General features: G+C 31.4%; 1 protein-coding gene across 1 annotated transcript; it reads left to right on the top strand.

The window, feature by feature from the left end:
- The first annotated feature begins 871 nt into the window (after positions 1–871).
- Positions 872–13,114, top strand: Blos1 (biogenesis of lysosome-related organelles complex 1 subunit 1). Its single transcript, XM_067286035.1, has 5 exons — positions 872–1,004; positions 5,106–5,178; positions 5,248–5,380; positions 8,523–8,607; positions 12,974–13,114. The coding sequence occupies exons 1-5, from the start codon at positions 944–946 to the stop codon at positions 12,991–12,993; spliced, it is 372 nt and encodes a 123-aa protein (XP_067142136.1). The 5' UTR covers positions 872–943; the 3' UTR covers positions 12,994–13,114.
- Positions 13,115–26,808: the final 13,694 nt, after the last annotated feature.

Here is a 26,808-nt window from a genome sequence, read left to right as displayed (position 1 = left end):
GACATATCCGGACGGCAACAAGGCCGGATATGTCGGGGTAACACCCGGCCACCGGGGTATTACCCAACAACGGGTAACACCCTCCGAAAAATCACTAGTGATTTTTTCGGAGGATGTTACCCGTTTGAATTCGATTCCGGGTCCCCCAGAGCGGTAGGCTGCCATTTTGATCGTTCGGCCATCCGGTCTACTTTCCTCCTTGTGGGCACTAAGAAGCCTGTTTTTATGCCCATCGTTAGTGCGACCGAGCCCATATTTTGGATGACCGAATGGTGAAGAACGCGACCCGACGTATCCGAGACAGATCAACCCCGAACATCTCCTAAGGTTGTTATCCCTGATTTGATCTCGGGTTTTCCAGAGCGGCCAGCTGACATCTTAACCGCCTTGGCCATCCGGCCTTATTAACCTATACGGCCGGAAGACCGAGCAGTTAAGGTTTCAGTCTACCATTCTGAGGAACCCGAAAACGAATCTGGACGGGTAGAAAAACCAGAGGAAAATGAAGGTGTTCCGTTCTGGATATACCCGATATCGGGTTCCGTCCTTCACCATCCGGCCGTCCCATTGTGGGCCTGGATGAAGGCGCTAAATCTACGATGGGCTTCATTAAAAGGACCTCTCGGTGCACAGAAGGAGGAGAGGGGAAAAACTTTATATCGCTAAACAGTATTGTGATTACTGAATTTTTATTTCATAATGATAATTGTTATTCATATATTATTATAATTTCAAAATAAAGTCCAAACTATCACAATAAACATCGACTATTGATAGTTTATAATTGCTCTGCACTATTTGACATTAGAGGGGAATTACTATCAACGTTTTGGTGTGTATCGTCTTACGGGACGAAATAGCCATCGTAGCTGACGCCTAATCATCCCGCCAGAGGGCGGACAAGCAAGCGTATCATCTTGTCAGGTTTTTGTCACTGAAAACGATGTTATCCAGCTTAGTGAAGGAACATCAGCAACGTTATATAGTAAGAAGAGAGGAGCAAGGTTCGTATTTATAAAATCAACATTGTTTTTGGTAATTATTTACAACCTGTATATGGGATGTTTTCTTCATTTATCTAACAGTTAAATGTCTAATCCAAACAATATACAGGCACAAAATAATCAGGGCTAGTATAAGCCCCAAACTTCCTGCAGTGAAGGGATATTGTATGTACAGATTTACCCCTTTAGGGTGGGAACACCATCATAATCTGGCCATCAATAAATTTGTCATAAAATATGTTTCAATATTGCAAAGTAACTCTATTGCATCTTGCCCTGGTAGGTTCTTCATAATGAGTATGTATTTAAGTTTACAGATATGTGTAAATTCGAATGAAATACAATAGTGGAGAGAAATATAAATCAGCAAGGAAAACAAGAATCCTAAGGCTGCTTTCAGATAGGCCAATAGGTGGTGCCACAATGTTGTTGTATTTATTTGAAAATCCCTATTGAAATCCTTGTATTTTGAAGGAAAGCTCTTATGTGAGCATTAATTGACATATGTCTGTGGCAGGAAGACTCCTGTTTTCTGCTTTGGTTACACAGTGAAATGCATAATCAAAGCAGAAAATGAGAAAATGTATGCTGTCTGAATTCTGCTAGACAGATGCTTTTATATTCACAGATGATGTCACAGTAAGCTTCAGCTACAGTGCTGCCACCTCATCCATGAACCTGTACAGCGAGCCAATACCCATGACAGAAGACCTTCTGTCACAGATATTCACTTGCTCATTTCCCATTGTTCAAACACCAATATCTGTGTTGTTTTTGTTCTGCACATGCTGTTCCAATGCCATATGATGTTTTCCATCAGACAGTCTCATTGTGTATTCCCAGTGTTTGTATTGAAAATTTTCAATATACAATTAAATTAACTATAATTGTGATGTGTGTTCTACTCCTATTTTTTTTGGATTGCAAATGCATGTCACCCTATACTTATCCTGAAAAAATTCAATGGATTTCTTACTTTATGCATTTCCAAGATCACCACTAGTTGGTCAAGTTACTTTATGACCACCTTGTATTTAGTGATGAAACAAAGTTTTCACTTTATAATTGACAAAGCATGGCTAATTATTTTGGATTTGGAAATTCCAAATATCCAGTACTGTATTTATACTTCTTGAGGTCTGAGTCACTATCTCTTCGGAGTACCTTTTAAAGATACCAGGATAAGGAGGATGCAGTTTTTCAGTTAATGTAACTTTTGGTGTCAAGATGGCAGCTCGTCTCTGATTCCAGCAAGGAAACAGTGGGACGCACGTTCTAACCTATTCTAATAAATTACCATAATTATTAGCAACCAAATTATTAGAATAGGTTAGGTTAGAACGTGCGTCCCACTGTTTCCTTGCTGGAATCAGAGACGAGCCGCCATCTTGGCACCAAGGGTTACATTAATCGTTTTTTCTTGCACTCTTGCACCAAATACCTTTTTTATGACTTAGGTTTAGTGTTGTAATTTTGACATAGTAAAATTCATGTTTTCAGTTTTTGTGAAAATTAACTTTATTGAGGCCTCATATCTGTGTGGCTCCGAGTGAATACTTTTTGCCTGTGACTAAGTATGGCCCTGTAAATCTCTCAACTTGGCAAACAAAAGAGAAGGAATTTAAGAAATTATCATATAACATTGTATATACTGTATGTACACGTATGATAGTCTTTTGTCATTTAAACAATGTTCTCCTTTTTGGATATTTGGAAATGACACCCTAGTCTGCAGCAGAGGTGCAGAATATTTTCAGGACAAAATTTTCCCAAAAATTATTCCAGACTAGCACACAAAATGAAACAATAATTTATAAATCAATTAATAATTATTATTACTGTGTAGTTTGCAAAATTCAAATTAAATCATACAAATAATTAAATAGGCCTACAATATAATTTGCTATGTAATACTAAACTGATAAATTAATGTAAAATTTTTTAGTTAAAAAAAAACTTTAATTTAAGCATGCATTATCTTAGGATTGAGTATACAGTTATAAACTTGATGTACTGCATTGATTAATAGAAATGAAATTGAAGTCATCACTGACACCACAATTTACCATTTTTAGCACAGGGTGCTAATAAATGGACTTTTTAATGGCCAAGAATGTAGGATTTATTTATAACAAGAATGGTTTACAATTTTTTCCTGAAAAATTATTTATGAAATGCACCAACTTTTTGCAAAAATATAAACATTTTTAGAGTTTTTGAACATCTTTTTCCCTATTTATTATTATTATTTTCCTTTGAAAATGCAATCATATTTTTATGATGGTTTAAAGACTATATAAGCATTTATGTTTTTTTTATAATAAACCTATGGAAAAAAGGTAATAATGTTTATAAAATGATGATAAAACTTTATTTTACTATTTAATTAAGACAAAAAGTTTTTAAATGCAGCTTATTAATGTTCAAGTTTTGTATGTGGAGAATGAGTGAATATTTTGTTTTAATTCAAGCTGACATTCAAGTATTCATTAAATAGCATCAAAAAGAGTTTTGAAATAAAAACATTTTTGTTTTTTGGTTCTTTTTAAAGCTCTGTTTTGATTTTTCATAAAAATCGAATTGGTAACTGTGACTGAGATATCCTTACTGCAAATGCATAACAGTGTAAGTAGTCAGTAATGCAACAAGTGACCAAACTGATTAGAAACAACATAAACAACATGTAACTTCCCATGAAATCAAAACTAAATCCGAAAAAAGCAGGGTTATACTAAATTAGGGTTTTATCAAGTACTAGGCCTGCTTTTGGGTCACGGTGGGTAATTCCCATGACTTAACAGTAAAGAAAGAAATACAAAAAAATCGAAAAATAACATGTATGTAAGCAAAAATTTATGACTATATTTATTAAGATGAACTATAATATACATAAACAACAAGAATAATTATAAACAAGAAATTAGTAATATATATATATATTTCAAATATTCAGACAAGTCAAAATCAACTATGTACAAGAAAAAAACAACAATCAATAAAAAGAAATTCTTTTCCCAACTCGAGACATACAATTAATTAAATCTCCACCAGTATCAATTAGATTCAAAAACAAAGAATACACCTCTTATGAGTTAAGTGCTTTACCAAAAATAATGCCAGACAATTTGTCCAATGTAGATAGCCTTTACACTCTCAAGATTGCTTTTGGGAGCTACACCTCTCCTTTGAAAGGGTGTGTTGTCTTTTATCTGGTGTACAAGTGTAATGCACATATTTGAGCACTATGGGATCAATTACGTATGCAAGTGAATGTTTTAATTTTGAATTTAGTTTATTGTTGGGGTTTCGGGAGTTTTCCACCCTTAAAAACATAATAAAACATCCCCGAAAACAAAATAATAATAACTATAAAAAGAATGCCCAAAATGTAAGATAACAATCAGACTTCAACTCCTTATGCACATTCCAATTTCACTTTTAAACACAAGATCCCCACATTTTGTCTAATTTCCCCAATTAATGTGTATAGGCATTGTGAGGCACTATTCTGGTTTTTATGACTATTATCATATATTTTTTCTACTCAAAATTTTCCTGAACTTCATTTGTGCAATTTGACATATTCTGCACCTCTGATCTGCACATATGATTGATGCATTTGTAAAATTAGATGGGCACAAAAGTAACTCACTTATCATAGATAGAGTACTCTACATATTAAAACATTGATTTCCATGCTCATTTTTCACAAAAATGTCGTGGGTTTCATTTTATTCTTTTGCAGACACAAACTATGAGATAATTCAGGTAATATAAATAAATATAGGTTTTATTTTTTTAATGTTTTTCAATATTTTTTCATTAAACTTTTCCTTTTATGACATCAAATTGATTTCTCATTCATATTCCAGCTACAAATTAGCCACCTTGCTAGTATATTTACTAAGAAAATATTCATATCTTGCAATCAAAACAGAAAACTTGTATCACATTTTAAACTTCTTTATAATTTGTTCTATAATACCCAATCAATGTGTCATTTTCATTCCTGATGCCCACTAATCAGTTATAATAAAGGATTATCTTTTAATTGATTTTACATATGACTGGTGAATTTTTAAATTTAATTTTGTTTTTCAGAAAAGAAAAGGAAAGAAGCTATCATAGCAGCTAATAATTTGACATCAGCATTAGTGGATCATTTGAATGTTGGGTAAAATGAATAAAATTATTAATACCTAAATTATTTATGAATAATTAAAAAACAATTGATTTCTTTTAGAGTGGCTCAGGCATATTTGAATCAAAAAAGGCTAGATGCTGAAGCAAAACATCTCCATGCAAATGTGACACATTTTGCCAAACAGACGGCACAGTGGTTACATCTTGTGGAAAGTTTCAATCAAGCATTAAAAGTAAGAGATTATACGTTAGTACAGGGGTTCTTAACTATTTTTGGGCCTTCAACCCTTTCTCAGAATAATGTTTTAAATATATATAAAATAAATACCACCTTTATCTATCCAGCAATAAATATTTAATAACAAAAACGTTTTCAACTGTTTTTAACGGTCTTCATCAGTTTATCGAATATTAAAAAAGAACGTTAAAATAGAATGTATGGAATACATATGAAAATCCAACAGGAATTGTGCATGTGTAGAATAAATATAAATACAAAAATAAAAAAAAAATGCACACGAGGATTACTTATAAACACATAAAAATAAAATAAAAATACAGTGGTGCCTTGTATAACGTACGCTGTGAACAACGGACTTTCTGTTTGGCCATTACGTGACTCGAGCAATGGACTTTCTGTTTGGCAGTTATGTGAGGCAAACAAGTGCGAATGATGTTTCCACTCTTTTGCCGTTGCCAACGACAATCTGCTATTTTTAGATGTTTTCTCCTTGGCTTCCCAGAATAGCTTCTTGATGTAGGTATTTTAGGAGCCTTTGAAAACAGTTGCTCTTTGGCTGCAGAAGAGTAAGCTGTTTTTTTTTTCTTCTTCACAAATAGCCCTGGTGGTCAAGCTCCTTCACCACCTGAAGTACAGAGCTCTCGATGGGATTTGGCTTGCTCCCTTGTTTATTATGTACAGTACATCACCTCAGTGCAAGGTATTTACATTTATTCAAGTGTTGTGCAAATCATGGCTTCTAAAAAAACAGAAAAGTGATTTCAATTGAAACAAAGCAAGAAATCATCAGGAGTGAAAGTGGGGTAAAACAGCAACCTTGTCAAAGAGTTTGGTCTCAGCAAGACCACCATCAACACCATTTTAAGCAAGAAAGATGCCATCAAGTCAGCAAAGTTGCCAAGGGAGTCTCCAAGATCTTCTATGTGAAGCGTAGGTCTTCACTCCATGACGAAATGGAAAGGTTGTTGGTGGTTGGATCCATGACAGGCAGGTGAGAGGTGATATATCTCTACCTAAGAAGTCTATCAAAAAGCCAAACTCATCTATGACGAGTTGAAGAAAAACACTCCTTGAACAAGCAGCAGCAGTGGCAATGAAGAAGAGGAGTTTAAAGCCAGCAGGGGGTGGTTTTTTAGGTTCTGTTCAAAAAGCTGTACACCAGAGCTCTCTTCATAAAGGTGTTTGAAGAATGTCAGCTTTGTGGAGACATGACTGTCTGAAAGTTCTGGAAAGAGAAGTTTGATGTTCTTGTTGCAATCAGACTCATCCAGAAGACCTGGGGAGAAGTCATGCAGAAGACCCTCAATTCAGCCTGGAAGAGGCTTGTTCCTGAATAGACCGAGGTAGAACCAGCTGAGGATACAGAATTGGTGCAGGAGATCATCTCAACGGCCTGAGAGTTGGAATTGGAGGCGGAGGAGCTCATTGAAGAACACCAAGAAGAGCTCTTCAGTTGTGGAGTCTCTCCAAGAACATGATGAAGCTCAAAGGAAAGCTTCATCTGATGACGAGGAGGAGCAATCCAATCAACCAATTTCAACTGCTGCCATCAAGGACTTTTTTGTCAAATGGGGAGAGGTTCAGAAGTTTACCAACACTCACTATCCAAATACAGCTGAGGCCAAGAGCATCAATGAACTCTACAATGACACCCTTGCCTGTCATTTCTGACAGGTGTTGAAGAAGAGAGAGAAACAGACCACTTTGGACATGTTTTTCAAGAAGCCAGCTGCCAAAAAAAAAAGGATTGAACAAGAGGAGTTGACCCTGCAAGCCCCGGTAGCCTCTCCTGAATCTGACTCCAATTAAAAAACAATAAAAAGAGACCTGCTGCAATGTGTAAAAAGTGTGTGTCTGTATGAATGTGTGAAGAAAATGTTCCTCTACCTCGTCCTCACAACATCTGACTACCCGGCATAATTGGTGACTGCTCCATTTTCCATTTTTATTTTTTTTTTTTTTTTTTTTTTTACAGTACAGTTATTTTATGCTGCGGAACGAATTAGATGTTTTAACATGTATTTCTATGGAAAAATGCATTTTGTATAACAGACTTTTCACTTAATGGACGTGCACCTGAAACGGATTAAGTACGTTATATGAGGCACCACTGTAACATAAAAAAATAATATAAAAATTATGGCCACCACAAGGAAGATTGCAGAATGACAAGGTATTAACGTGTATTATTGTAAAAAGATTTCCACACAGTGGACAATGTGTCTGCATCTCTATGATTAATGCAACTCGTTCTCATATGTGCCTTGTATATCTCTAGCTTCACGAGATGCCTCACTTCATGTCTGTTGGTCACAGCTCTGATGATGGATGCTTGATCCCAATAGATGTTGACCTCTTGCTGTTTGGCGAATGATGCAGATAAGCCCTAGGTATTTTGGGGCCTAGGGCTTATTGAAGTTCAATAAGGCACCATTTTTACCAAACCAAACCTAACCTAACCTATTAACTATAACTGAGCGGTCAAGGTGGCAGTCTACCGCCCACTGGGGACCTGGGATCGAATCCGGACGGGTCAAAATCACCAGGAATTTTTCAGGGAGTGGTCCGTCCAGGTATGTTGGGCCCCGTTTCTCACTACCCGGTCGCCTTATTGTGGGGCTGACTGAACCTATAATGGGCTTGCTAAAAGAGGACCTCTTAGTGTCTACAGGGCGGAAAGAGTTAAAAAAAAAAAAGTCTATTAACTATTATTTACTATACGATAAGCACTCATTGTTAATGAAAAAGTACAAAAAATTTATGATGATAGTTCAATTTTTGTGGGTCCTTGACACTTGGGGCCCAGGGCTTAAGCCTTATTAGTCCCTACGTAGATCTGCCCCTGTGTTTAATGATCTGAAAGAGATATACATAAAATAAAACATAGAATATTTAAAATCCAAGTAACCCTCAATATGTGCAGTTAATTGGTCTTGCAGCTATACTGCATACATCAAAACTACATACCTACACACACTGAAGTTAACAATCAACGAGAAATAAATTAATTCATAAATTAGTCATTAAAAAGTCATATACTTATGATAAAATACTGAATATATTATAATTAGTTTTTACAATTTTTGATTTATTTGCTTTAGATTAAAAAAATAGTTATTTAATTACTATTGCAGGAAATAGGAGATGTAGAGAATTGGGCAAAAAGTATAGAAGCAGATATGAGAACAGTTTCAAGTGCTTTGGAATATGCCTATAAAGGTAATAAATCAAAAATGTAATGAGAAATTTTGAAATTAGCTGTTTAATCTGTAAATAGATTTAATTTAAAATTGTTAATAAAACTAGCTTTGTTTATTAACTTTAATCTTTATACCATTTAGGAAATCCTGTTAACTTGTTAAACAGCATGCAGAATTTCAGGACCCAAAATGTTCCCAGAACATAAATTTTACATATAAAATTTTCCCAAAAATTGTTCCACACTAGCATAAAAAATACAGTCAAATCTCACTATATTTTCTGGACCAGGAAAATAGTATTGCTATACCAGGGTTATTTTTGTAGTGAGGTCTTGAAATTTAAGAATCGAGATCATTAAGAAAGTAATGATTAGTTTAAATATTAATCGCTGCAATTTAAATAATGCTCTCTGGTTGGTTCTGAATTATTTATTAACCAGAAAATTGATTTACATTGTTTTTAACTTTATGTTGTCTTAAAAAATTTATTTTGCTTTGGCTCATTTTTTGCAAGCTATGGTTTACAAATGCGGAACGAATTGCATCAAGAGTAGCCAGTTGTTTGTTTCCAATTCCAGGAATTGTGTTGTCATGTGTTGAATTGTTTCCATTTGAGAGATAACTTCTAAGATACTGGGGAGTTTACATGGAACTGATTCTTCCTCTTCCTCATCTTGGACATCAGACCCTAACTCTGCCAGAATTGCCTCATTGGTGTAGTCTGTAAATAATTGGTTAACAGAAATGTACTCTTCTGCCACAATGTCTACACTTGTCTGTAATACTGTAATATTTTTGGAGTAGTTCTTGGAGATTGCTTTGTGACACACAATGCTTTGCTTTGAAGATTGCTTTGTGACACCACATGTGGTGTCACAAAGCAATCTTCAGGATGATGATCTGGTGTCAAAGCTCACTGTTTGACACAAGGTCATCATTCTCATTGTCAGATAACACAGGTATGTCATTCTTTTGGATGAAGACTAGTTTTTCTTCTTTCCAGCAGTTCTTGATTGTAACAAATTGGAAATTCCACCAGTAACTGGCAATCATATCACATGTTTGTTTTATGTTTGTTATATGGATTTGTTAACTTCCTTTCAATGTTTATTAACACACACTGCATTAAATGGAATCTGTACTTGGCTTTAAAACTTCAAATTATTCCCATATCTAGTGGTTGCAGCACTGATGTACAATTGGGAAGAAAATAGCATATTTCAACATTGTGTAATCATGGCATATTTGTATGAGCAGTATAGTTATCTACTAGAAGAGCTTTTTTTTTTTTTTTCCTGTATCATCTGTTTGTCCACCGTAAGTAGCCACTCATTGAAGAAGCTTGCAGTCATCCAACGTTTTCCATTGACTTTATAATGGACTGAAATAAGGAGTAATCATGAATGTGACATGAGATAGGAAAATTAATTAAAGAAAAATAATTTGAGAAAAAAAAACCTTACCTGACATACTTCTTGCATTCTTCAGATATCTGGGTTTTGCTGATCTTCCAATTACAAGAGGTGTTAATTTGTCCATTCCTGTTGACTTGCAACACAGAACAACAGTGATGCACTGTTTTGATTGTTTACCACCCTTGCATGTTTACCCTTAAATGCAAATGTTTTTTCAGGCATCAATTGGAAAAATAACCCATTTTCATCTGCATTGTAGATGTTGTCAGGTTGATGCCTTTCAATGATTTCTTTCATTTTTTTTCTTACACCAAGAATTTGCTTCTTCAAGTGGCATTGATTTTTCTTCCCCTGAGACAACTTTGAAGATAATGCTATTGCTATGTCTTTGAAGCAATGCAGCCATCCATTGCTAGCCTTAAATTTTGTGTGTCCAATCATCCTTGCAAAGTGTGTTGCCTTTTGGCACAAGACTTGCCAGTTTATTAGTATGTTCAATGCCTGCATCTCTGAAAACCAATGGAATGTTGTACTGTCAACATCATTACAGTTGGGTATCTTCAAACATTTCTGAGAAGGATCCATGTTTCCATCTGCCGCACTGCACTTTGTTTTCCTCTGTTTCTTTAAAAAATATTACTAGAGTTGACTGAGCAAAGCCATACTTTTTTGCAACTTCTATTTGCATCATTTCACTATCAATATCTTTTGAAAGCATCTAACTTCATTTCTAAACTTATTTGTTTTCATGCTTTTGCCATTTTTTTTTCTTTTGCTACATGCTAGTACTGCTATTTTCTTCTTCTTGGCCACTAGCCAGAGCTCTTGTCTGGCAGGAAAAGCTTTGTGATTGGTCAGCACATGCAGTTCCTTGTAATAGGATTAGCTGAGGTAGTGTCACCAATTACCTAGATGCAGACAAATCATTCTGGAGCACAGAGAGGATCCATAGGTAACACGATTAGTGAATAGGTGTTCCTAGTTTTTTGCCATGTGGCTCATGCATCGGTCAGCATGGATTGCTCCAACATATCCTTATAATCATATCATTGTAGTGGCTGATTAATTACAGTATTTGTATAGGACTTTGGCTGGGACTGAAGAAATTCTATCATTATATTGGGGTTTATTGTTTTAACAGGTATTGTTTTAGAGAGGTTTGACTGTATTTTATGAACAAATATTACTATGTAGTTTGAAAAATTCAAATTTAATAATAAAATAATAAAGCTTAATGTATACAAAATTTTTGCATGCAGAAGAAAACATTTTATGAAGGGATTAATGGTAATTACTACATAATTTGAATGATTTAATTAAATCATTCAAATAATTAATTAGGCCTGCTGTATGATTTACTGAGGAACACTAAACTGATAAATTAGCATAAAAAGTTTTAAATTGTAACCATTATACACGTGAAAATGATTAATCAATTGTATCTGAAGACAAAAGACTACACTTGTTTAAATGTGTTTTAATTCACGAATAAAAAATATTTGAAATCAATCTTTTGTGGAATTGTTACTCTAAATAAAAGTCATTTCCTTGAACAATGAGAAAAATTGTATATTTTATTGCGTTGTTCGGAAAGTAATTTCGTTTTTTCCATAGAAAAATAAACGCAATATTCTTATAATAAATAAATATTTTATTGAATTATATATTGACCATTTTGATCAAATACCTGTTGTCATTGTTTCTGGTAGTAGCATGATTTCATATTCATAAAAATTTTGATCGTTGTTTACAAAAAACTGATCCAAGTGATTTTTGACATTGTCATTTCAAGTAAATGTCTTACAGTTAAAAAAAATTTGTATAGACTGGAACAAGTAATAATCTGAGTGTGCCCGATCTGGCGAATATGGTTGGTGTGATAACACATCCCATCTAAGCTATAACAGTTTCTGACGAGCTACCAAACTTGTGTGAAATTTGGCATTATCATGGTAAAACACTACACTTTGTTGTTGATCAATTCTGGCCTTTTCTGTTTGATGATATTACTCAATTTGTTTACTCGATGGCAGTACACTTTCAAATCAATTGTTAAATTGTCTGGTAAAAGCTCAAAAACAAATTTCTTTAAAATCCCACCATAGAGAGCATCTCTCTTTAGTAACATGTGGAACCCATATATTGAGCTTTGAAACGAAACCAATTTGTTTTAAGTAATAATAAAGGTTCAATTTAACAGATTTAATCTCTTAGTGACTTCACGTGTTGTTATACGGCAGATTGCTTCAATCGGTACCTTTATTTTGTTTTCATTGGCTTCAAATGGCCATCCAAAATGTGGTGTATCTTCGATATTAAAATTGCCTGAACGCAATTTTGTAAACCAGTTTTGTCACTGTCTTTCTCTCAATACATCTTCTCCAATCGTGTATCACAAGTTTTTTCTTGCTTGAACAGCATTTGATTTTTTAGTTATAAAAAAACAAAATATGCTGAAAATGATGCTTTCGATTTTCCATATTTGATGGGTCACCGAAAAAAAACAATTGTACAGAATCAAACAAAATTTTTTTACAAATAAGCCTTAAAATGTCAGCTGTTGAAGTATATAATGAAAATGTGGTTTAAAATAAAATTAGTTGGTAAAAATACATCTAATTCCTCTAGTAATAAAAAAACGAAATTACTTTCCGAACAACCCAATACATAGTTTGGTTGCATTATTTTTCTAAATATTTAGCATGTGCCGCTGTAAAATTTAGAAAATATCACTTACCATTATTTACACCTGGACACCTCATATATTGAATAAGAATCAATATATTTTCACAATACACTGATTTTAAATAAAACATCATATTATTTTATACTGAGGTTTATATTTATTTTTAATTTATTATTATTATTATTAATTATTTAATTTCTAATAATAAATTCTGAATTAATACATTTATAAAATAAATGTTTATTGTTGAAAACTTTTTAATAAAAATTTTGTTTTACTTTCAGTTGGTCAAAGTGCTGCTTGAAAAATGGATGAATATACAATAAGTAATTTGTTATTAACAGTAATGTAATATGTAATCCAAATGTGTAAGATATTAATTAATATAAAAATATAAATAATAAAAATAATCTGATAAAAAATTATTTAATCTATTTATAACAAATATTTTTTGAATTGAATTTATTTATTTTATTACAAAATTTATCTAATTTGATTTTTTAAACATTTATTTATTCATTTATCATATTCCCATACAAATAAGAGCTTGCTCTTACATGTGAAAATCATTTATTTTTACATTTTAAAATACATGTCTTGCTGTGCAAATGTAAATTAGACGTGAATGTATTGAAACAGTAACTGTTTGGTGACATCTCTGTGGTAATCATAATTAAAAATAAAAACAATCTTCTGATACTATAAAAGTTTTTTTAGGTAATTTGTGGAATATAGTGCCAGTTTTGTGCATATAAGAGCATACTGAGATTATGTTACAAGAAGGCAATGTCTATAGGACAATAAAGTCTCCACTATATAACAAATCCAAATAAAAGATTTGTTATTAAATTAGCAGTTAAATTAGATTTTTACGGAAAAATAAGTAAATGTAAAAATTTTTAAGAATTTAATGTTATTTTTAATGTTGTTATTAGAATTCATTAAATTATAAATAGCAAATTTAAAAAATTTAATTTGAATTACTATTGATGTTTTAATGATGGATGAAATCAAATTCAAATTAAATTATAATCAATTTTAGCATTTTTTATAAAAAAATAAATAAATATAAATTTGTTTGTTGTTTCTAAATATTGATTAAAAAACACTGTAATATACATATTGATAGAAATAATGATATTTTTAAAAAACATATATAAATATATATGTTAGTCAAAACCCGTTTTTAGTTAGAACGCGTTTTAACTAGTTGAAAATAGTTTATACTGGATGTCTTTGTTAAAAACCTGTTTTGTCTAGTTAAAACTAGTTTTAACTTAAATTCATTTTTGACTAGCAGTAAATTCTAGTTATAACAAAGACATCCAGTATAAACTAGTTTCAACTAGTTAAAATGCATCCTAACTAAAAACTGGTTTTGACTGCAACATATAGAGTGATTTGGGGTAAGATGGTAAGCAGGGGAAGATGCCTACTTTTTGATATTTTCAAACGGTGACGTCAGATATTGTCATGTGTTTGTATGATGAATCGTTGGGCCAATATTGAGTGCGGAAAGCTGTAGTTGGCTACCGTTACCTCATTTTCTACATCCGAGAAGAATAAAAGCAAGATAAGAAGGAAGTTTTTGTTGTGAAATGTTTCTAGAATCATTTTAAAACTAAAAGTTAAAATAGAATTTATTAAAAATTGCAAAAAACAATTAATGTGTGGTGTAGTTAAGGTTCTAAAGTTTCCATTGTGAGCTATCACCAATCCCAATTGGACACTCTAGAACACGTGACTCCGCTAGGTATCTTACCCCGACAAATGGGAAAGGTGCCACATTTTTCTTGGGGTAACATGCCTATTTTTTGTTAATTGAATTCCAATATGCCTATTTTTAATAAATTTTTGTTTTCTCATTTTATTGCAGGATATGCATAGAAATTATATAAGGACGTCTCAAAAAGGTTTTAGGACTGAAAACAGCTTTCAGCTAGCTATTGAGCACGTTAGAACGGGCGAAAACTTAACAATACTTATACTGTACTGTTATACTTACTATGAAGTACTTTATACTACATATGCAATAAAGTAAATTTGGTTAAGATATTCAAAAATTAATTTTATGCAACTATATTTGTTATCTTACCCTATTGGCATTTGGCATCGCACCCGGACACTTGGGGTGAGATGCCTAAAATGCCAGACAGTAAAAAAGTCATCATTGCAAACACAATATACAATTATTTTTCATATACTCCAAACTTTTATTTGAAAAACATGCTCAAGAATATGATATTTTTGTTAGAGGCCTCCAAAACCCAAATTATCGCTATAATTTCCTTCATAAGCAAAATGTTAGGCATCTTTCCCTGAATCACTATACATAACTTTATTTATTTCCCCCAAACATATTTATCTAGCTAAAATTAGTTTTATCTAAAATCAGAACATGTACAGCAGTAAATTAACTAGACAAAACCCATTTTGTCTAGTTAAAACTAGAATTTACTGCTAGTCAAAAATGAATTTGAGTTAAAACGGGTTTTAACAAAGACATCCAGTATAAACTAGTTTCAACTAGTTAAAATGCGTTCTAACTAAAAACGGGTTTTGACTGTAACATATACACTACATTTAAAACATACACATATGATTGTATATTCATACAATGTATTTACTATTGTTTTTGAGTATTACTTCTTAGAATTACTGAAAGTTTATGACAGTTACCCAAATTTAGCACAGATACAGTTGCAAAATGTCCTGTTTATAGTCTTCCTTTTGTTGTATAAAACAAAAAGCTAATTATTGCAATAGATCCTCAAACTTTGCAATTGGTGGGCCAAATTGCACATAGTTAAGTTGTAGAATAGGTAGGCCACAAATATTTTGTATATTCTATAAGTAGAATACATAAAATAGATGTATTTCTATCATTTCTAAATGATACTCAAATATTTTAAATTTATCTTTGTATACTAGTACATTTATCAATTAACAGGACTTATTATACTGGAAAATTAATCCATAATTTTCCAGTATTGATCCAGTGCTGCTGTAAAATTTAGAAAATATCACTTACCATTATTTACACCTGGACACCACATATATTGAAGTCCTGTTAATTGATAAATGTACTAGTATACAAAGATAAATTTAAGTTATGATAAAGGACACAAAGGCATAATAATTGATACTCAAACATGTTTGCAGGCTGGATTTGGTCCAGGGGCTTTAATTTAGGCACCACTGATTTAACTACCGTATATCTCAACGGATAAGAAGAGGCTGAAGTTTTAAACGTGAAAATGTGTACGTCGGATGTTCAGTGCTGCATTTCTGTAAGTTGAACCATAAAAAATGGCCCTGAAAATCCGGGGTCGTCTTATACGACAGATACAAAAAAGAATTAGATTGAAATTTATATAAATTAAAACCATTATAAAAAGGCAGACAAACCGTAATTATTTACTAGAAGAGAGTAGGGTATGTGCACAAAATAGAATAGCCCATAAGAAGTTTTTGTAAATAGTCAAGGTCATTACCCGAATGTCCGAATTAGTGCGAATGTTTCCAAAAATCGCCAGATGCAAGAAAATAAAATTTGTTTGTTTGAAAAATTACAAATAGGACATAATTCCATATACGCTATACAGTATTATTATTCAGATAATGATTGTTGATCTAAACTAAATTCATAGGCTGTTGATAGTTTGGGGGTCGTCTTATAGGACAGATATATGCTAAAACTATAAAACTTCGACGAAAATTTATACATCATCTTATCCGAAGGTCGTCTTATCCGCTGAGATATATGGTAGTTAAAATATAAAATTGCCACATCTGATCCATTGGTTTGGGAAGTGTTTATTCAGAGATTTGATTGTGCCCATTGTGGTGGAATGTCAGCGTGTTAATAGATTGTAGCAAACTGCCATTGTTGTAATTGAAGAGATTCTCTGCACGTTGAGAAAACTTCAATATGACCATTGATGCAATAAAGGAAAAGATTTGATTGCATTATCACAAAGTAAGCCATCTGTACATTGAAATTGTCTTTTATACATTCTTCTGTAGTATGCATGGTTTCTGATCCCAAATTCTTTGTTCACTATCCTTGAAATGTGCAACTGCTGTTTCTTCATAAAATTTATTGTTTGTTCATTCTATCATCACGATAAATAAATTCCTCTTAGAAATCTATTCATATAATTAAAGTATGATTTATAGATTTACTTGTAAGATAAATAGACAAACATTATAAAATTGGATGCTCTATTCAACTCAAATTACAAAAGAAATGAGATGAAATTTGACCCTAACATCAATTTTTAATACCACAATAAGTTTTTGCATTTTTCTTTTATATAAGATTTTTGTTAAAGTAAAATTAATCAAGTTTTTAATTAATTTGTTTAATGTTCATATAATTATTAAATAATATAAAATTTGTTATTGATATATAAAATAGAATATTCTGGAAATTTTATTTTTTATATATTCAGTTGAAAAAACTTGAAAAAGTTTCTCTCTAATTTTATTAAATTTTTTTCAGAGTTTTACTGGTTATATGTGAAATTTATGTTTACATTTGTTTTAATTTTGTGTGTTCTAGAGAAATATCTTAGTCTTAGGTCTTCCTGTGCCAAGTGGTATGTTGGGCAACTAGCTGTCTCCAGTGAATTCAGTCAGCTGCAATGGTTTCAGCATCATTCTATGGAATGCTAATCTTCTTTATATGTAGAGTGCTAGATTGTTCATGGTCTTCCTTATTTCTTTTTTTCTACTGTGTAGTTTTCATTGCAAGGCTACTTTTAGTAAGCATTTCTCTGACAGATGAAAGTGTACCTGTACAGTATATGCCCTGCAAAATGCATTCTACATTCTGTAACAATGTCCTGCAGTTCATGTAGGTCACTTCTGAGGACTTCCTCATTTGTGATATGGTCACAATATGTAATTCCAAGTATCCTTCAAAGACAGTGTTGATGGAATATGTTGAGTTTCTGAGTAAAGTTCTTTGTGTCTTTTCATGTTTCACAGGTGTAGTTGGAATGACAATGGTGTTGTAGAGGTGTATGTTAGTCACTGTACTGATTGCTTGTATGGACCAGATTGAGCATAGTCTGAAAGACAGCTGATACTTTACCAGGTTGGCATTTTATATCAGCACTAGAGGAATATACATTACAGAAAAAACAATAGTACTTATAAGAAGTTATGTGATTGCTATGATAATTTGCTTTTTTTGATGTAATTGGAGTTTTCACATTAAAAAGTAGGTGGGATTATACAGCAAACATAACCATTTTAGTCTGTTATCCCTAGTTTGAGAAATGTAGATTGTTAGGGTATAGGTTATTATCTGTAATTCTTAACACATTTGGTATGTTGTTCCTCTTTTCTGTTTATTGTCTTTTTATTTATATTTAAATTTATTTTGTAAGTAGAGATTCCCCAAAAAGAACAAGCCTCCCTTTTTCCAATAAAAATCTTATAATGATAATCCCATTTTTCATCAAAAATCTCTTAACTGGCTTAACTGGAAGCAAAATATCAATGTTGAGACCATGCACAATGTGCACAACAGCATTGTGGTGCAAGGAGATAATATGCTCATTGAACAGTTAAAAATTTAATAACAATCATAAAACAGGAAGTATTTTTCACTTTATTTGTTTTGAAACAATTTTGTTTCTGTGAAAATCTTCACTTCTTTCTAAACTTATAAACATGAAGTGTTATTTTGAAATATCTACACTGATTCATTAAGCAATTCATTGGATTGTTTTGTAAAAATAACTGAAGTCATAGGCTACAAATAGTTGCTTTTCATGCTTTCTATAGACAGTAAGACTGCTTAATGTGAGGGGATGTGTTCCAAGATGACAAAGTGCTAAATGAAACAGCATTAAACGAGGTCATTTTAACATAGAGTAAATAGGGAAAGGGGAACACATGATCAAAAATAAACAAATTTTACTTCAATTTTAAGTTATTATATTATGCAAATTAATATATAGGTTAAATAACACACATATGCACACAGAAATGTAAAGTTCATTTTTTGTGATGAAGGTCCTGACTTTTCTGAAATTCTTGTTTTTTTGCGATAAAGTTGTGGAGTTTCATTTGTCGCTTTTTTTCTTTCCTTAAGCAAATGTTGGTAGCAGAAGATTGTATCCAAAACACCTCATTTTGCTTTTTCACTGCTTTCAAAATCTGGATCATTCGCTACAATTTGATCAATGATTTCGGTTATTGTTACCAAACTTTTACTAAGGAAATCTGTAGAGAGATTCTTTGGGTTCTTTGCTTTCAGAATCACTATTTTCCAGTTCTACATGGATTCCTTGTTTTGCCAGTTCTTGAAGGTTGTCGTTGGTAAGGCTATCATCAGAAACCTGCAGTAACTCCTCAATATCCTGCTCGTCTACATCTCCTAGTCTTGCTGTATCAATTAGGTTGACAATTTGGTCAATGTAACGATACAGCGATGGGCTTTTTTCATTGACAATTCTTGGATACCTATAGCCATAACTTCTTCCACACTTTGTTCGTGTATTTATCAGTTAATTCTTGCCAAGCAAAGTTGATATTGCCTATGGCATCCATGATGATATATTTTTTTCCAAAATTGCACCAAACAAACCTAGATTTAAGGAAAGTACAGCATTACGACAAATTTCCACTTTTTCCTGATTGGTTTGTGTTCATAAATAATCGTAATATATACAAATCAGTGAAATGCTGCAATAATTTGAATCAGCGTAAATTTTGAGCTTGTTTTTAAGGCTTTAAACAGACCACGTTATATTGAATCAGTATTAATCGAAGGAGTGTTAATTGGGGTCTTACTGTATTTCTATTTTTTTATAACCATGTTGAATAAATTAAAAATTTATTTTTTTATTCACTTTTTCTTCTGAGAAGTTGTGATAATGAAATTATATTGATGATAATTAAAAATAGAAAAAGCTGGTTATTATTTGTAAATTTCACATTCTTATTTGATATTTTTTTGTAATAGTTGCTGTCAAAACATACATTCAAAACTATTGAAAGACATCCTTTAATATTTTAGTTATATGCAGAGCAGTGTTTTTTTGAACTTCTAACAAGTTGCATCCCCAATGTGATTTTTTCTTGAAGCCTCTATTTCTTTATCAATGTAGAGTTATTGTACTTCAAAAAAAAAGGTCCTGTTCAAGCACATCAACCTCACCTTGGTAAGAAGAAGTTCACTTCCAGGTGGAAGACAAATACAAAAAATAGTTGAGGCTGAAGTTTTAAACGTGAAAATGTGTACGTCGGATGTTCAGTGCTGCATTTCTGTAAGTCTAGAAGTTTGACAATGGCGTTTCGATAGTCAGTGGAATCGTGCTCAACATTCCAAATGCCATTGTCAAACGAATAGGCTTACAGGAAAGTGGCACTGAACATCTGACGTACACGTTTTCGTGTTATAAACTTCATCCTCAACCTCGCTAATGACATAGATAACACACCGTTCTTTTTACAATGCGTCAGGAACTTGAATCAAGCTCTGGCCTTAGTTAGGCCTAACACAGTTCTACAGTATATTTTAATCTGCATTGCTAAACAGTAAATAACAACACACTACACCGGGAAATATGTAATGATGAACACAGAACATTGGTTATTGTACTTTTTGTGATTTTAATAATACACATAAGAAGTGTTATGTCACTGCTCAGCACTACATTTTGTGGCATGCCTGAAGTGTTATTGCAGAATCCTAGTGGGCCACAGCATTCTGGTTGAAACCACTGATGTTAGTAGCATAGTGAAATTGGATTATTATATCAAGGGCATAATTATCATAATAAGCTAATACACAGCAAATGCAGATGTGTTGTCTTAATATAATAGTTTATACAGTAGAGAGTCGTTAATCGGAACCCCGGTAATCAGAACGATTTTCAGTCGGACTGTGTCGTGCTGAATCGAACATTTTTGATACTAGATTTACTTCTAAAGTATAATTTTTATGTTTTTATATTCTTCAATATATTTATTTTGTTTGTACAAAATGAAGAAATAATTTTTAACGATACGATAGCCTTGATTATTATTATAAAAATTTTTGATAGGCTTAAAATCGACGAAAATTCAACACGAAGCGACACGCAACAGAGAAAAATTTGAACATCGGACAGGTTAATGTATTTTTTCGTACATAATCGGTAATTGGAACAAATCACTAATCTGAACAACCCCAGTCCCCAATTGATTCCGATTAACGACTATCTACTGTATTCTACTTCTACAATTTGTAAATTTTATATTGAAATACAAACTGCAGCATTTCCCATTTGTTATGAACTCTTCATATAACATTGTTATAAATTTTATAAGAAAATTAATGCTTATATTTACTGAAGTTTTAAATTCATCTTTATTTATTAAAAATAATTTTAAAATTAAGAATGAATGAAATTTCTAAATTTCATTTATAGTATTAATCAATGGTGGATCATTTTTGGGACTTGGAGCTAAAAGTAATTTAGGACTGTTATCAGAAAAGGTCTTATACTATATAATGGCAAATTTTACAAATATGTAATGCTTATTATAGAAATTTAAAAACTAAACAGAATTGGAAAAAAAAAACCAGTTGTAATCTTAACTATGCTATTTGGGCTAAAATTTGAAAAAATTGTAGACATAAATTCTCATTATCGTCTAAAGTGAGGCCTATTTCCATATTTACTTAACAAGATGATCAACTTTTGGTTATATGTTAGAACAGACTAAAGAATAAGTAACAGCATTTTGATACTGTTAAGAGTAAAAAAAAAATTCCCAGAATCAATTCTTTGGGAGTTGGCAAGGCCTAGAGATATGGCCCCATTTGCCCATATTATAGTCTGCTATCAGTAATAATTATAATGTAGATTGTAGATGAAAATTCAAATTTACACAAGAATAAACATTAATACAAAATTATTTATTACATTTATTCAATTAAAACAATACAACATAAATTTCATTGTTATCTTTGGACATATATCACATTTGATATTATTTTAATCAAATATTTTTTAGAGTAAAATATGTATGCAAAATATTACATTAATTTTACTGAACAAAAGTTTTTTGATATTTTATCACAATGAACTTTACAGTTAATTGTGGACAAAAATGTTATGGTGATTGTACACATACATACAATTTAATAAAATTTGTATGGACAAAATATATAACATATACAGTCAAACTTCTGTAATTCAAACTTGATTAATTCAAATTTTTGGATAATTCACAGCTGCTGTAACTTAGTTCACATTGAGCAAAAAGCAAAAAATGAATGCAAAACTGGTCTGAACTGCAAAAAGCAATTTCAAAGTTTGAACAGCTGTTCATTTACAACCAAGATATAAACATCATTAGTAAAAATAAAATACTTCTGATATTCTTTTTTTTTTATTTTTTTTAAACTGCTGTTGCATATTTGTTACAAAAAATAAAGGATAAGTTAAAAATAAAACAATGTTGGGTGAGAGAAATGTTTAAAAAGTGTGAATTGCAAGTATATCATGTTAAGTTTAATTTCTATTCTGTTGTGATGATTTTGTAGCCATCTTAAAAACCACTTGAAACACCTGACAACAAATAGCACTGTAATAAGTGGAGAAATTTTTTCACTAGTGAAAAATTGACAGTTCTGAACTTCTGAGCAATTTGTGAATTGGTAAAATTCACTGAAAACAACAACATGTATGACATGTTATTCCATTTTTTCCAATGTACTCCATTTTTTGTTTTTGTCAGTGATTTGCGCTCAGTGTGAATTAAGCTTAACAACAAAATGTGGCAATCATTTTAACTTTATTACTTAATAATTGTCAATAAAATTGTTTAATTCGAATTTTGGATAAATCGAATTATTTTGTACTCCTATCGAACTTCGAACTAACCAAGTTTGACTGTATTTCTAATGAATTATTTAGACAAAATTTATTTTTTAACAATAATAATAATAATAATAATAATTTCACATATTTTACTTTGATATATAATAACTATTGAAATTAATTTTTGAAAATTTTTATTGTTTATACAGTAAAATATGCTTATACATTAAGAATTAATAGCAAATGTTTAATTTGTATAATTTATTATTTTGTAGTTTAGGATTTTTTTAATTAGTAAATATTCTATATTTGAAAATGTAATAAAAGCAATAAAAGTTAGAATTTTTAAATTAATAATTTAAATTCATAGTTTTGTATTAGATTTTACAAACTATTAAAATATAAAATTTAGATTAATTTTCTGAAAAGTCTCAAATATAATGATGATTTAATTAAGGAAATATAAATGAATACAGATAACATTTCTTCAAAATTTTATAATTGAAGAGAGGAATTTATTACAAGAATAAAAATTTTGTTTAAACAATATAAAGTATTTCACATTTTTTTTTTTTTTGCTTTTTTTGTGAAACAATTATTTGTACGTACATATAATAGAAATACAATTATAATATATGAAGTATTAATTACTTAATGAATTAAATACTTAAACTAACAATAATATAATGTATAGGCTATATGAGATGATGGCAAATAAAAAAAAAATAGTCAATGCAGGCTTCAGATATGAGATATACTGTATACTGTCAATTATCATTGGTATTAATGTTAAATGATAATTCATTACAGAAATGCATGTAAGAAGTTACGGAAGTTTTCTTTGCCAGTCTAAAATATTTTTTTGTAAATTATTTTTGGATGAATTTAACAAAAATAAAATATTAAAAACTACATAAGTTTGCATTATTTTTATTATAAAGTAATAAATTAGTCAATTGAAAACATACTATAAATATTTAGAGCAATATCAAAAAATTTGAATAAAGTCTGTTATGTTTATAGACTTTATTATGTTTGTACTATGGAAGTTTTGTTTGCCACTTGGATTATAAATATATAAATGATATATTTTATATAAAAATATTTCATTTCAATAATTTTTAATCAAATAATATACAGTATTTACTCGCATATAAGATGAGGTTTTTATCCATTTTTCACTGCTTCAAAAACCTAGGTTATCCTATATGCGTGAGCAAAGGATTCTTTTCGTTTTTGTATAATTTTGGTAAACTGTGTATTTGCAGTTTTTACCAGATTCTCACCTTCTGGTGTTTAAAAACAAAAGTATTTTATCCGGGTCATTTGAATTGTTCTTGTGTATTGTCAAGACTAAAGAAGGAAAAGCAAAGCTTTTGAATTGAATTCCAAAATTATACAGGAGCCTGGTATAAGTTTTAATTCATTCCCATGTGAAAACAGATGAATTTTTGGAAATCAGAATTCGAAGAAACTTATAAGTGTAATCAACGAAGGGTGAATTCAACTGTTAAGAATTGGCAAAAAAGATTCCTGATTGTCCAGCTTTACATGAACAAATTTGTTGTTGATTTTACAGATTTTTGCAGGACAATGTGTGCATTTACATGCATTTGATATTTTACTTGTGATTAAATGAAATGAAATTAGAATTGTATTAATATATCAAATTTTCTTTATTTTGATCTTTAAAGTCACACCTCATCTTATATGCGAGATCATCTTATATTCGAGTAAATACGGTATTATCTAAAAGCACACAGTACAGGTACACCAAATCAGTTAAGCAAACATCAAAAATACTTAATATAATGAATGTTTTTGTCTGTATCACTCAGACATTGAGGTTACATAAGCCTTTAAATAACAGAACACCAAATCAAATACAGAGTTCAAATTAAATTTTTAAGCAGCCAAGGTTCAGGCATGTGCTCTATGCAGAGAATGTATATCATAAAGAAAAATAAGTGAATAAATATTACATAATTAATATAAGAATATTTTGATTAGTATACCTGAGAGCATACATGAAATGATTTATTATAATTCAAACTATGCTCTCCACATTATTAATAAATTGTCCAATTCCCTGAAGTTGACAGCAGTCTGATTTTTCATGGCCCTATAAATTTCTGGAGACTTCAAGTATTTTAAATGTGCCAGATCTATGCAGTGTAACAGTCTGATATCATTGTAAGCAAACAGAATGTCATCATTTGTGTATGTGGCCAGAACAGTATTATATAGTTTTTTCTAGTACCATATTTATGTTCTTTGATGTGAGTGGTCAAGAACCTCTTGTTTGCTCCAATGTATATTAACAAATGGTCTATCCTCAGTTCATGTAGGGGAATAGGATATATCCCTAGTGATTAGTAATCATCCATACATTTGTCATTCTGTAATGAAGAGAAGATGGTAGGGCTTCTAGTGACCACATCATTTCTACAGTAGATATGTCAATGACATCGTGATAATCTAGAAAGGCAACCCACCACTGGAAAATTTCCTTGACTGCCTTAACAACCACCTTCCTTCCTTAAAGATAGAACAACATAGCTCACATCAAGTCCACTTTCTAGACATACTCATTAGTTTAGATAATGGACACCTAGCAACCAAGGTATACTGTAAAGATGCATATTTGCCACTGTTTATTCCTTATCATTCACATGATCCCTGGACTTACAAGACTGTTGATTTTTGGTCTTTGCTGAAGCAGGTCTACACACACTGACGCTCAAGGACGAGAATGAGGAATTACATTACATCACAACATTCACATTACAACATGGATATCATAGGGCCTTGTTATGACCTTAGCATGACAGCTACAAAACATCACAACCCCATGTCAACAACGGGAAAGATTTTTACCTGTTACTTACAATGAGGCATTAGTTGACACATTTAAGGAAGTTGCTAGGGCCTCTAACATCAGATTGGCATATAGGTGAAGCCCTACTATCTTCTCTCTGTTAAGGAGTGACAAACAATGTGTGGGGAATATTACTTGCCAGGGATATATACTATTCCCCTATATGGTTCGTGGATAGACCATTCATTAATATACATTGGAGCAACCAAAATGTTCTTGACCACTTACGTCAAAGAACATAAATATAGTATTAAAAAAACTATATAACACTGCTCTGGCCACATACGCAAGTAACGATGTTCTGGTTGCTTATGACGATACTAGATTGCTACATTGTACAGAAGATCTAGCATGTTTAAAATACTTGAAGTCTCTAGAAATTTATAGAGCAATGAAAAATCAGACAGCTGTCAACTTCAGGGAATCAGACAATTTGTCAATTATGTGGATTATTAATCAAAATATTCTTATTTTATTAATTATGTAACATTTATTCACTTATTTTTCTTTATGAAATACATTCTTTGCACAGGGCACATGCTGAAACTGTGGCTGTTTAAATATTCAATTTGAATTCTGTATTCAGTTTGGTGTTCTGGCTTACGAATTTAACACCTAAACACTCCTTCCAGCAGAAATAGACTTTAATGCTCTAACGTTTTTGGCGTCATTTAGAGGCCTCCTTCAGGAACGTACAACCAAAAAACTGTTCTATCATTTGAAACCGTCGAATATCGCATTCCAATTTTTTAAATATTTAACGATGTAAAACTATAATTTAAAATAAAATTACAAATAAAATCCTTATCGTTATTATTATTATTAACAAATTAGTACATTGTAAACGATGTAGACATTGTTTTCTTTTACATATCAGAAAGATGAAAATTTAATTATTGCGCTTATGGCACTGTAAATAATATTTCCATGCTTGTGGAACCGGAATATAATTGGAGTTAATGCAGCATCCCTTTGTGCTTTCTATATAGATCTCAAGAGCTTCCAACGAGCATAAGTCGTGTTAGTCAAAGGTCTAGTGTAACAGAGTAGCCTCATCCCAACATGGCGAAATCCCGTGTTCGGTAGTATACTGGGCTAGTGTTGTATTAAAACGTTAGAGCATTAAAGTCTATTTCTGCTGGAAGGAGTGTTTAGGTGTTAAATTCGTTAGTATCATTCCAGTTCATTTGTGATATTTGTTTTGTCTGGTGTTCTGGCTTATATAACCAGAGGATGTCTAATTGATATGAACAAAAATTTTCATTATATTATATATTTTTGGTGTTTGGTTAACTGGTTTGACGTACTGGTGTATCTTTAGATAATATATACCAGTTCTTTAGGTGTTTAATATATAATTTATTATTTTTTTAATTATTCCTGATGATGAGCTATAAATTATATTGAAAACACT

This window comes from Centruroides vittatus, unplaced genomic scaffold (genome assembly GCF_030686945.1).
Source record: "Centruroides vittatus isolate TY-2023 unplaced genomic scaffold, ASM3068694v2 scaffold_324, whole genome shotgun sequence".
In the NCBI taxonomy this organism is placed as follows: Eukaryota; Metazoa; Arthropoda; class Arachnida; order Scorpiones; family Buthidae; genus Centruroides; species Centruroides vittatus.
The sequence above is the reverse complement of the archived record's forward strand: the minus strand, read 5'-3'. Positions and strand labels throughout refer to the sequence as shown.